Source organism: Coptis chinensis, chromosome 6 (assembly GCF_015680905.1).
Source record: "Coptis chinensis isolate HL-2020 chromosome 6, ASM1568090v1, whole genome shotgun sequence".
NCBI lineage: Eukaryota > Viridiplantae > Streptophyta > Magnoliopsida > Ranunculales > Ranunculaceae > Coptis > Coptis chinensis.
The window spans coordinates 24,588,048-24,601,478 of NC_141461.1; the positions used below are offsets into that span (position 1 = coordinate 24,588,048).

At 36.3% G+C, this 13,431-nt stretch overlaps 2 protein-coding genes across 4 annotated transcripts; both read left to right on the plus strand.

Annotated features, from left to right (window-relative positions):
- Positions 1 to 603: 603 nt before the first annotated feature.
- RAD54 (DNA repair/recombination protein) lies at positions 604 to 9,260 on the plus strand. Of its 3 annotated transcripts, XM_086566969.1 has the most exons (21): positions 610 to 826; positions 1,077 to 1,457; positions 1,552 to 1,638; positions 1,751 to 1,991; positions 2,062 to 2,187; positions 2,279 to 2,335; positions 2,423 to 2,509; positions 2,967 to 3,062; positions 3,226 to 3,276; positions 3,371 to 3,445; positions 3,570 to 3,656; positions 4,006 to 4,097; positions 4,184 to 4,316; positions 5,329 to 5,448; positions 5,540 to 5,653; positions 5,765 to 5,848; positions 6,013 to 6,090; positions 6,174 to 6,232; positions 7,628 to 7,820; positions 7,915 to 8,013; positions 8,747 to 9,260. In XM_086566969.1, exons 1-21 carry the CDS (start codon positions 660 to 662, stop codon positions 9,116 to 9,118), a joined length of 2,799 nt encoding a protein of 932 aa, XP_086423095.1. In that variant the 5' UTR covers positions 610 to 659; the 3' UTR covers positions 9,119 to 9,260. The 3 variants fall into 3 exon arrangements, with proteins under 3 accessions (XP_086423096.1, XP_086423094.1, XP_086423095.1); XM_086566970.1 differs by lacking the exon at positions 3,371 to 3,445 and having other exon boundaries at positions 604 to 826; XM_086566968.1 differs by having other exon boundaries at positions 605 to 826; positions 2,279 to 2,509.
- Positions 9,261 to 11,985: 2,725 nt separating this feature from the next.
- LOC147492259 (uncharacterized) lies at positions 11,986 to 13,134 on the plus strand. The gene is made up of 2 exons (XM_086565512.1): positions 11,986 to 12,785; positions 12,895 to 13,134. Exons 1-2 carry the CDS (start codon positions 12,333 to 12,335, stop codon positions 12,946 to 12,948), a joined length of 507 nt encoding a protein of 168 aa, XP_086421638.1. The 5' UTR covers positions 11,986 to 12,332; the 3' UTR covers positions 12,949 to 13,134.
- The last annotated feature ends 297 nt before the right edge of the window (positions 13,135 to 13,431 follow it).

Consider the following 13,431-nt stretch of genomic DNA (forward strand, 5'->3'; position numbering starts at 1 on the left):
AGTTGGTGTCCAAAAAACACCTCCTTAAAGCTTCATGTGGAATTGGAGGTGAAAGCTGCAGTTGATTATATGGGCAATAAGCCTTCAAATCTTTCCTGGACAGCACAATTTATACTTTCATATGCAGCAAATCTTTTTAAACTTTTTGGTTCTGTAGATATTAATTATGTACCCAGAAGTGGAAACTTAGTTGCACAGAAGTTGGCGGCTATTGCTTCTACAAATCCACAGTACAAGAACTGGACAATCACCCCTCGAAACAATGAGGTCAACATTCAGTTTGTTTTCCCTAGTATTCCTTGTCAGATAGTTCCAATATGGCTGAAACAAAGCCTGGAGCATGACAATGCTAATGTAATCCTTTGTTGATATAAATAAAACAATTTGATTACCAGAAAAAAGGGGGGGGGGACAAGAAGAAGTAGGATTTGTACCTCAATTCAAAGACCATACTTCTAATATCTACCGATATATCTATGTACTTGATATATTGGAGAATATCAAAACCGATCAAAAGACAAAATTGGAAACATAAATATCGGTTTCGGATTTTTCGACCCAAAATATCAAAGTCTCAAAATTTAATCCCGCTTTAAATTTACCGCCATTTCTCCACACTTTAAAAAACCAAAAATTGAAAAAAACGAGTAGAGAGCAAAATGAGAGAAGAAGAAGAAGAAGAAATGTCTTCATCTGATTCTGATTCTGATTCTGATTCTGATTCCAGTGATGAATACGTTGTTGACGTGGAAAGCAGCAACGACGACGAAAAAGCAGAAAAACAATCCCAAAATAAAAAATCACTAAATGTAGAAGCCCTTGTCAGGTATAAGAATTAAACACTCTCAATTGTATTCATTTTCGTATATAGTGACTCAAAGTATTGACCCCCATTTGTTTACATTTTCATTTTGATAGATAATTTAGGGTTTCAAATTTTATATGTGATTTAATGGTATTATGTTAAATTGATTTGTGCCTATTGTTTTAATTGTGATTTGGTATGATGGGTTGTTATAAAGTTTAGATTTTTAGGGGTTGTTAATATATTTGAAGTTTTTGTGGGTATTTTTTAGGGGTAACCTTGTTGTGAAAAGACAGGCATTGATTCCGAGAGTTTTATCTGTGTCTGAAGGAGCTGCTATAGCTAGGAAACCATTTAAACCACCATGTAATGAAGGGTATAGTGATAAAAAGGGAGAACTTAGTCGTCGTCTTTATGCTCGTAAGAGATTCGTGCCGTGGGGATCTAATAGACCGGTGTTGATATCAATTACGAATGTTTTGTACGGTACGAATAATGTTGAGGAGGATGTGAAAGAGGAGACTGTGTCTCTGCCGCCTGGGGTTGAGCCTTTAGTGTTGTGGCAACCTGAAGAGGTAGGAGAAGGATGTGGGAATTCTACGGTGATAGAAGTTGATTTGTTGCTTGTTCGTTTCCTTCGACCACATCAAAGGTATTGCATTTTCTTAGTTTGTTTGATAATCCACTTCTGATGAATTTGTCAATCTCTATATGAGCTTATAGCGGGCCTTTAAATTTTAATGCAGAGAAGGAGTTCAGTTCATGTTTGACTGTGTCTCTGGTTTATTAAGTTCTTCTAGTATATCTGGGTGCATTCTAGCTGATGATATGGGGTAAACGTCTCATCTTATCTTAGTTGTTCTTCTTGATTTGTGGATATAGTGTATTCTGGTCTTAGTAGTGGCCATGTTCTCAGAGAATCTTCTATTTTCATTATTTCTGCAGTTTAGGGAAGACATTACAGTCTATCACGTTATTGTATACTCTTCTTCGTCAGGGATTTGAGGCGGAACCAATGGTTAAAAAGGCAATAATTGTCACTCCTACCAGCCTTGTTACTAACTGGGAGTCTGAAATTAAGAAGTGGGTTGGAGATAGAATTCAACTTGTTGCTCTGTGTGAAAGCACCCGAGAAGATGTTGTCTCTGGAATAGATAGTTTCATAAGACCTCGCAGCCCTTTCAAGGTAATTCAATTCCCCCCTGCTTTGGCAGTACAATGGATCTATGACACTGATACACCATATGGTTTTGAAGGTGCTTATTGTGTCCTATGAGACATTCCGGATGCATGCGTCAAAATTCAATAAAAGTGGATCCTGTGACCTTCTCATTTGTGATGAAGCTCACAGGCTGAAAAATGATCAGACATTAACAAATCGGGTAAGATGAGCAATAATGACTATTTTTCTCCACGACTATCAACTTATTGGTCCTTCTGGAGTAATTATAATCGTTTGAATTTCAAATTCAGGCATTGGCTACCCTTTCATGCAAACGGCGCATATTGTTGTCTGGAACACCAATGCAGGTGACATCGAACACATATATTGAAGTGACTTTTGTTTTAGTCTTTTATTCTACTAATGACAGTAATTCTATTACAATTTCTTTGCAGAACGATCTAGAAGAATTCTTTGCCATGGTTAACTTTACTAATCCAGGAGTATTAGGAGATGCTGCATATTTTCGTCGTTACTATGAGGTAAGGTGATGTCTTTGTATAACGTTCATCCATCTCATACTGATATGTAGCCAAATACACTGATATTTTGGTTTTCCATGTTGTTGAAGAATAAAAGCCCTATTAATCAATTCAAGAACCTTTGACTAAGTATCCTGTCCTTAAATAGAAAGAAGTCTTTGTGAAGTAGTTTATTATTTCTATGTTGATGAAGAAATTGTCGTTATGGATATCTAGGATAGATTTGGGCGACCGACTCACAATATATTCTCATCCGTTTCACACATTTAGCGTGAAAGGACTTCCCTGTTCTTTTAACTCTTAGTCATCAGAAGAACGTGTTAGCGTGATTTGTAATGCAGCCCTGACCTTTGTAGAGTCTCATAAAAATAACTATTTTGTGTTTCGATTCATATCTTTAACTTTATTTATTATGTCCTTCACCCTCTTACCATGTATCTGATTTTACCATATATAGGCACCTATTGTTAGTGGAAGAGAGCCTACGGCTTCTGAAGATGAGAGAAAGTTAGGCGTTGAGCGCTCTGGAGAGCTAAGTGGAAAAGTGAATCAGGTAAGTTTCTAAGAAAGAAAATATTTACATATAATTTTGTTCAAGATTGTGACTCTGTTAACTCGAAATTGTTATTGTTGTGAATTGCACAATATTAGTAGCTTGTAATAGGTTTATGAGGAAGAATTTTTTTCCCCTTGTGACCTGTGGATATGTTTTTCAGTTTATACTTAGAAGGACGAATGCTTTGCTGTCAAATCACTTACCACCAAAGGTATGTGTCTTGCTTTGCTCTTAATTTGATAGTTGAACTGTTGGTTCTGAGTTTTAGACGTCATAATATTTTCTTTATGATTGTACTAAAGCAGATAGTGGAAGTTGTTTGTTGCAAATTGACTCCTCTCCAGTCAAACTTGTATAACCATTTTATACATTCCAAAAATGTAAGTGTTACTTTCTTTCTTCTTTTGATTTGGCTTCACCTTTTGAAATGTCTAACGCTGTTCTTCAAACTGAACTTAACAGATATATGGCCAACGTCACTATTTTCTTTTTGCATCATTGTAGGTTAAACGAGTAATTGCAGAAGAGATGAAACAGTCAAAAATTTTGGCTTATATTACAGCTCTTAAAAAGCTGTGCAATCATCCAAAGGTATGATGTAGTTGAGGTCGACGTTTTTTCTAGAACCTCCTTGAACTGTTTAACTATTTGCAATAGCAGTTACTTGCTTACTTTGTGGATGTGTGTGACGAGGACCTAAGATGATGTGAAAACTGAGGTTTATAGGAGAGATTCAGTAAACCTGTACTTGTGCAGTTGTACTGCTGACAGGATAATTTCTGGTTGTGTTTATCATGTTAGAAAACCTCAATGGTAAATCCAAAGTGAATCTGAGAACGTTTTGTAGCTGATCTTCTCATACATAAGCGTAGATTTATTTTACACTTGCTACTTCTAGAATCTTTTATACATTCACCAGAGGTGGTATTTTTTCTTGTAGCTTATATATGATACAATCAAAAGCGGTACTCCAGGGATGTCAGGGTTTGAAGATTGCATACGTTTCTTCCCGCCAGAGATGTTTTCTGGGAGGTTAGTACACTAGCATTTATTTATTTTTGGTTGTTCTGCTGCTATGTGTTTCAGTTTCCAAAATGTTTCTATTCTGTTTTGGTCAGATCCGGATCATGGACTGGTGGTGATGGGTTTTGGGTCGAACTGTCTGGGAAAATGCATGTTTTAGCACGGTTGCTGGCCCACCTGCGTCGTAAAACTGATGATAGGATTGTTCTTGTGTCAAATTACACTCAGGTATGTTATTCGTTTTGTAAAAAAATAATCACTACTCTACAGAATTGGTGAAATTTTTAAAGGAGGCCTTTGTGTCTGCATCTGTGTGTGTCAATATGCTGGCGAGATTTTCTCACCACTGATGCCGCACATTCTGATATTACATTTAGGCCTAAAACAATGTTAAGTCATGAGTTATAAATGGACTTGAGCTTTGTTTGGGCTTAGTGTTAACTATACTAAGCTGGCCTTGAGACCAAAATAGATAATTTGTTGAAATGGATACAGATAAGAGTTCGGATAAGCTGGTGTGAAAATAGTGTATTAACTGTTTCTATGTACTTTCAAGATGCCGTGTCAGACAGCCACATGTATCTGTCAACTTCACTTAGATAATAAGTTAATAACTAGATACGTAGAGATTATAGAGGTTTTATAGAAAAAAGACAAAAAGTCATTTCCAAACTGTGCTGCACAGGTACGGCTGAGACATGGCAAGGACACTCTGCATTTTTAGTTAAATAGGGAGTGCCCGACACCGGTGACACGGGTACGGCTTCCATTTTGAAGTACCTGTGCATTCTAGCATCTAACATCTACAGACACCAAATACTATGTTCAAAGTAATAACAAATGAAGCATGCTTAGAACAAGAATTAAATGCCCAAAATCAAACTATATAGTGGTCGGTATAGATTACTGAGGATAATATTTCTATCCTCTCTTTTCTTCTTTTATCTTCTTTCAAATGTGAAGGGGTAAAACTATTCTCGTCTTTCCTTTTTCTCACTTTTTATTCCTTCGTCTTCTTTATCTTCTTCTGAAATCATCTGCATCAGCATGTGTCTCTGTGTTTAGCACGAATGTTGGTGTGTCAGGCAGGGATTTTCTTGAAAACATGAAGTGTCCCTGTTACTCAGGTTTATATTAAGTGTACCTAATTTGTATGTAGATGTAGTTGTTTATTTACATATATATCTTTTAGGAGGATGTATAGGAGTGACTAACATTACAATTGACTATATATGATCAGACGCTGGACCTTTTTGCTCAATTATGTCGTGAGAGAAGATATCCATACTTGAGGCTCGATGGCACTACATCCATCAGTAAAAGACAGAAATTGGTGAATTGTTTTAATGACCCTTCAAAGGTAAATAACTTTCTGCCCTGTTCCTTTAGTAAGAAACGTGAGTGCCTCCTTAATATTTATTGGTAAACCTATCTTAAATCATACCTTGCAGGATGAGTTTGCCTTTCTCCTAAGTAGCAAGGCAGGTGGTTGTGGACTTAATTTGATAGGTGGTAATAGGCTTGTCTTGTTTGATCCTGATTGGAACCCTGCCAATGACAAGCAAGTATGTCCTCATGTTTAGATCGTATATTTGTGTATTTTGGAAAGAACCACCCTGTTCCTATATGGACATAATCTTATTATTCTTTATTTGTATTTTATTTGTAATCAATAGGCTGCTGCAAGAGTCTGGAGAGACGGGCAAAAGAAGAGAGTGTACATATATAGATTTTTGAGTACTGGGACCATTGAAGAAAAGGTGTGGACACTTAAACAGTCGTAATTATTGTTGTTAGTACCTTATTTCTTTCGTATAGTATTTCTGTTGCAGGTCATCATCGTAATTATTATGTGTCTTATAGAAACTGCAATTGTTTCGCTGGTTATTTTAAGAGTGATTGATATCATAACTACATTTTGTAGGTATACCAGCGCCAAATGTCTAAGGAAGGGCTTCAGAAAGTTATTCAGCAAGAGCAAATAGAAAATGATAGCGCACAGGTGCTGGCATTGGCTTCTTTTTCTTGTTTTACTTTTAACAAACGTGTTGGATGAACTGAAGGAAAATCAACATCGTCTTGCAGGGGAATACTCTTTCAACAGAAGACCTTCGCGATCTATTTACTTTTCATGAAAACTCAAGGTGAGGTCTTTTTAATCTATTATTTTTTTCTTAGATTGGAATTTTTCAAGCCGAGTTCCATAACGTGATAACAGGGATACTTATCTAAATTCAATTACTACTGAATAGCTAAACTAATTGGTAAGTGGAAGAAATTGTGAAATTCACATGTTAATAACCAGCCATTGTGATGGAGATTGTAAAGGTGTACAGTAGCTCTCCCCAGGAACTCACATGTTAGTTGGCTAGGCTTTAAACTCCCAATGTCAGTCTGAACACGCCCCCTCACGTGTGGTTAGACTTGAACCTAACACGTGTACTTTGATTTTAGCGGGTGACATGTTGCACATGGGCCTTTTGGACCAAGCTAGCTTGTCTGCTACCATCTTATACATTGGAGCATCCAACTTTGCTACCATCTTATACATTGGAGCATCCAACTTTGCTACCATCTTAAACTTGTATATAATTACCTAGATTTTAAACTCCCCATGTTGAACTATTAATTTCAAGGGGAGATGGGTGAGAGATTCCTTGTACGCCGATCAAATCAAGACCACATCATCTTGGGGCTGCCATAAAAACCTAAAACAAAAACTTTGGATGAATGCACAGATAGTAACCTCACCCGTTACTCTGTTAGTAAATTTCACTGTTCTGTTGTACATTGTTGTTACTCATGTTTTGTGTTTGATCTATTTAAGTTGAAGGAAAGTTCTATCCTAGGTGTTTGTACCTCACTTGCTCAGCTATTGTTTGCTAATATTATATCTTCGGCATGTGCCAATATCTAGAATTTTTGTTTATGGAGTTAAGAAGAACTTCACTAAGCTTAGGGTTTTTTTCACTTCTAATGAATAAGTTAAACTGATCTGACCAATCAGAGTTGGCAAATTACCTGCGGTGTAAATCTGTGATTTTCTCCTATAACTAATTGAAGGATGTCATGTACACATGGATATATCCTCTTACGGAAATCAACATGCACTCAAAGGGAATTCATTAATAGAACCTTCATTTTTTAGCTCTAATTAGACATCAAAATGTGTTTTATATGGTTTATACATTCTTCAATTTGCCAGTATACTGTATACCTATAAAACATTCATTTGTAAACTAGAATACTCACTTTGCCCCGTAAACCAGAGATTCGTGATGACAACAATGGAGGAAGCTGGAAAAATGAATGATCACAATGGATTTTATTCAAAATGTTCTAAATTGCTTCTGTAGTTAATATGAGAGATCAGTTTGGCTATTACAACTAAATTTTTTTACACCATCTTTATGTTTGTGAAGATGTCCCCTTGTTAATATTTATCAGCTTGCAGCACCGGTGGCATAACATACATGGATTAGCAGAACGTATTTAAATTGTATAAAATCTATTGAATGTTCTATCTCTCATTTATGTAGGTCGGAAATTCATGAGAAGATGAACTGCATTCGGTGTACAACATGTAATTTGGAAGTTGAGAGTTCTGATACTGTAAGAAATGTTGGGGCTGGATCAGATTCAGGTGATGTCTGTGAAGTTGATGAAGATGACATTGGTGGATTTGCAGCAATATCAGGTTGTTTGCACAAGTTAAAAAACTCAGAAAAACAGGTGAACCACATTTCATCAATTCCGCATTTGCGTACTAATTGCTAGTTAGATCCTTATTTTAATTCTTTTTTTTTCTTAAAACAAAACTGTTAAGATCGGAAGTCCTCTAGAGGAAGATCTTGGAAGTTGGGGTCATCATATTTCCCCAACGTCCGTACCTGATGCAATATTACAAGCTTCAGCTGGCGATGAGGTAAGCAACAATATAAGTTCATCTGTATCTGATTTTTGGAGGGAATTTTTTTTCATGTTACATCACTTTATTGCAAAAAGTTCGATCACCACAGAATTTAAGGATTTCTAGGAGCTGAAAATGAAAGCCAACTAAAAGTTGTTCTAGTCTGGTGTTAGATTTAATCCGATAAACACGATGCCGAGACATTACATCTACAATTAAAACTGTGGATTCGATATATGATCCTCTCAACTAAAATTTGGTTTAGTCTTGTGTTTGATCTACTATAAACAAGAGGCCCAGAGATTACTTCTATAGTAAAAGACCTTGGGTTTGATCTACTATGATCCTTTGTTTTCTAGTTACCACTTTTCCTTGGACTAGAACATGGACATGCGTAGGTGGAATTTTTAATACATATGTGAAACATGGCATTAGATAAGATGTGAGTTGCATATCTTATTACCTGATCTAGGGTGGTTCTGTGGGGTACTTACCTTAAGAGCAAGTCTAGAAAACACTAGTCCGGTGTTTGTCTACCAACAGATTGAACCTTAATTTTGACACCTCCGATTTGAACTGCCAAGCATTAAACAACAGTTACTAGGTTATTTTCAAATTTCAATTTTATGTGATCAAGGCTGATGCAATTTATAAATTTTCATTTTCTTTTCATTTTTACACTTGAGCTACTCGTCTAGTGTCCATTGAGGGAAATGCGTGATGTTTAAATTTTATGTTTGTATTGCAGGTCACATTTGTCTTCACAAACCAAGTAGATGGAAAACTTATTCCCATTGAATCAACGCGCTTGAAACCTCGAGAAGTGGAAACACATCAAGCTCATTCCGGTTTTACTGGAAGAACAAAAAACCAAAGAAGTCCTTTCTTGTCACAACCACGTCCACAACAAACACCTACAATCTCTTGTAATACTACTAGTACTATAAGCAGGACACCTACCCCATTCACACCTTTGCAGAGTGGATCCATAAAATTGGCAAGAACATGTCCTAAAACTACGACGCCTGTGCCAACAAAGCCTCGAACTAGTCTTGCCAAACATTTGCCCCTAAAAAGATCATCTGCTGAGTCCGTAGGAAATGATGATGATTTTATGTAAACTTATAAGCAGGTTATAAGGCTTTGTCAATCTTAAGCCGAGGTTTTACCAACTTTCTTGTCAACTATCATAGAAGGTTGCCTGTTGAGTGTACAGTCTGCATCAGTATTAAAACTACATATAAAGGATGCTTTCATAGATACTTTGCAACCTTTTTAGCTTTGCAGACTAGTTGGTCACAGGTATGTTGGTTCATATGTTCACTTCCAAGAGGTCGAGGTGCACTATATTACAAACAAGAAAAGCCACCAGAGATGTTTTACCGAAAATCACCAAATTCACTATGCTCTATAGCAAACAAGAAACATAGTTAGAGCAACTATTTATTTCACGGTTTATTTGCCTAGATTTCTATAATATGAACCGAGAATGCGTGGATTTCCACCTAGAGTCAGAGTGTAACTGGTTGTTTTATATTTGTCAATTCACCTCGTTGCTTCATACATGATTCTCATTTTTTTTTCCGATAGCCATCACCCCCCAATAGATGATTCTTTTTGTTTTTTCTAAGTAAGCAAATATTGCATTAAGAGTAAAAAGAAAGTGTACAGAGTACAAGGAGGACTTATAGCCCGCTAAAAACAACCAATACATGATTCACATTCATCACATTATTCTGTACAAAAAAAGCATCAGAGATTGTTTTTTTTCTTTCACCCTGATATGTTGAAATCAGTGGGCTCATTTCTGTCTGCTGGAAACAAAATGTTTCAAAGAGCAAAATATAGATACGTGGCTAGGCTTAAAACAAGGGCACAGGTTGGATCAGAACAAAGTTGGAGCTTATTCATTCATTGTTTGCAACAGTTGCATCTGAGAATGGTTCTTGTTCGCCAAGGGTTTATCAAAGTTACACTTAAAATTTTAAACCAGTTTTTGTGTATGTTATTGTTAGATAGTCCACAAATGAATGATTGTAAAATGCCATTTAAATTTTAAAGTAGCCTTTAGTTTTGTGCCAGTATATATAAGACAGACTACTGATTGGTATGTGAATCCCATGATTGAAGGAAAGATTGATTGCTTATTAGCTGATTAGCAAAAATATGGAATACTAAAGCGGGCCAAAACTTCTGATCTAACCTTGGAGAATGAGCCATAAACATATTTCATTAGATTGAACTCACTCCTAGTTTGATTTATATATCAAATTTTGCAAGCATTGTAGGAGACCAAAAGAGAGACATCACCCTTAAACCAGGCATTAAATAATTATATCTTAAGAGGTTCAATATATTTGTTTAGTGTTCAAAATTCTCCACTAATAAAGGCATATGAGACTTTGCCATTTGTCACACGAGTTTCACTATGAAAGAAACCATGTGAGTGACAACCATGCAATTTGATGCATGAACCAACGAGTTATTCTTCTCGTGTTAGTCGGAAAAAAAAATGTTAGTCGAAACTAGGTCCTAAATTCCTAATCCTAGTATAGTTTGTTAAACATTGAAGTGATAAGGAATTGAGGACTCACTCTGCTGTCTGCTGTAGACTTCTAGGTCCACAAACGAGCACAGGCTCTAGAAAAATATATGGAAGCAAATACTACAAACTTTATCCTCATTTATCACATAAAGCAACTCCATGGAGTCAAGGACCATGAGTCCATGACCATGATCCCTTCTTTACCAGAAGTTTTTCACGTGACCACATGGTGATGATCTATAATACAGATTTCCAGAGCACAAACAATAAACAGAAAAACTATTTTGCTGATGCTTTCACTTTTAAGTTTTTCTGTTTTTGCAATTGAGGAAATCTTAATAACGTGGTCCCCTCGATTGATCAGCATCACCAGCTCATCCACCACTAGAAACATACAAGTCAAAGACAGGTCAAAATTGTTTCTATAAATTAATCATACACCTTTGCTTTCCATGCCAGCAATATAGTAACTGCATTCTCACCCCACCAGAACTCTGATCCTGCATGAAGAATGCGTCCCTCAATTCCTCAAATATAGTATCCTCCTATTCATTGCTCACATGCTTATCAGTAATCACCCCATGCATGAACATGTAATGCCATGTGCATACATACAAAATAACAATACGGGATAAATAGTACACTCACCAAGTCCTTAAGGACCTGTAGTCCATGAGACCATGACTCCATCATCTCAAATTCTCATTTTCATTCCTACAATCTTATGTGGACTTGTGGGTTGGACAATCGACAAAAACCTTATCTCCAGCTACCGTTTCTCAATATTTCACTTTTAATTTGAGACTTGTTATCAGCATTCAGTTATATCTCCAACCAGTGAAGCAGTCTGACACTCTGGCTAGGGCAGCCTTTGTTGATATTTAGATGAGCGTGTTTGTATGAACCAACCACTCGAAAAGTTAATCAGTATATACAAGGTATTTGTTAATTTGTATGACCCTTGAGATTAGGAGGTTGATCAGACATTCAGGCCTACACCTACTGCATGCCGCTCCTTGTGAGATAGTTTGGAATCCACACAGAGCCAAAGTTTTTGAATTTGATACTTTAGAAGTAGAAGTAGAACCATAAACTTAACCTTGCATCAAAGAATACTAATTTGTTTGTTATGCAATTTCGTCACAATCGATTGGTCATCAATAATTGATTATGTGTCTTAATTCTAATAAGAAGTTAATATGTCTACTTTAGTAGACTCAAAACTTTTAGCCAATGTTCAAAGTTCATTATGAGCAAATAATTTAAGATTGTCCATGATGACATAATCTATACAAACGAATGAACGATCAATATCGTTTGGACTTTGGATGCCCTGCATATTGCTTTCATTAGTTCAAGAGCCAATGTGTATGTAAGGGACTATATACTTTCATTAGTTTTCTCAAGAGATATATAACGGAATCACGCATATATGTGGTACATGTTGGACAATCATGCCAGAAATCTGTTAACTGACTGAGATTTAAACTTGTACTTCGCTCAACTAAAACAAAAAAAGATTTTGATTTTGAAATCTTCCTACACTGATTACTAGTCTTCCAAACTATGACTATGTATCAGACTTTTAAGTTCATTAAAGTGTACATGCATGCCTGCACACATACATAGTCCTTATTATGTGTACATTAATTTGTCATAAACATGCCCACTCTGCGTATATATATACAGACATCAGTTTGTTAGGTGATGAAGTAGTGCAAGGAAGGCTTGAGAGTGCTAGACTGCTACCTAGCTTTCTCCTAAGATTTCATTTTCTTGCTCAGTAGTCATGGCATGCATAGACATGTTCAAAACCGACCACCAAGGTTTGTGCGCTCCAATGAGCCCAAGAATCTCATTTTCCAATGATTTCATTGACACGCAACAAACAATCAAACATGAACACAACAGTTCTAGAGAAGTACCAGTTGCTTCAGAGCACTTTGAATTCTCTGTGAACAGGTACACCATGATGCCTGCTGATGAGCTCTTCTTCAAAGGAGCATTACTTCCTTTCAAGAAAACAACATTGCGAGATGAACTACTTGTGGACCACGAAGAAGACGATGTATCAGTAAGGCCGCCTAAAGTACCTACTAAATGGAAGGAGTTTTTGGGTTTGAAGAAGAGCCACATCCTGTACAAGAAACCTGAAAAGAGTGAGGAGCCCACGGAGAGAGTAGTTGGAGTAAATGGATCAAAGTCAATTCATCAAGAGAATCACATTAGCAAGATCTCACAGGTTAGAAGAGGGGGTGAAGTCGTAGTATTAATATAGTATGAATTTGATTAATGAAGTCCATATTCTGTATTTGTTGGAGTTGATCTAACTACTTAGTTTATGGTTTCAGGTGCCCTTAGCTAATAAAGAGTCTATGTTTGGAGAGGTGGAGATGCTGATATAATGCGATTTTTTCGAAGAACTTGTAGAGAAACCGTTTTTTTTTTTGGGTGTTTTTAGGTGGTGGTTATGCTCTGAATCTTCTCTTTTGGGCTCTGTAGATGTTGATTTCGGTGGTTTTTGTACAAAATCTATGCTTATGTATTCAGAATTTCAGATTTCTTATTAGATGATGCTTGAATTTGAATTAGATTCGTTTTGTATCATTTCACAAATGATCATATGATTGGTAAAAATGTCCCCTCATGTATGTTTTAGTATAGAGACCCAAAAAATTTCATGATTGGTCACATAAAAGATCAGGTAAGTGCAACATACAAAAAGTTGGGATTTCAAGTACTACTTAACTAAAAGTAATGGAGAGAGACTTGCGAAGTACATTATTCAGTTCTTACAATCAGGAATTTGATTCTTGTTGCCAACAATTCAAACTAGTGTTCAAACTTCAAATCATGGCCATTATTTTTTGGTAGTGTTTAAATGGGCT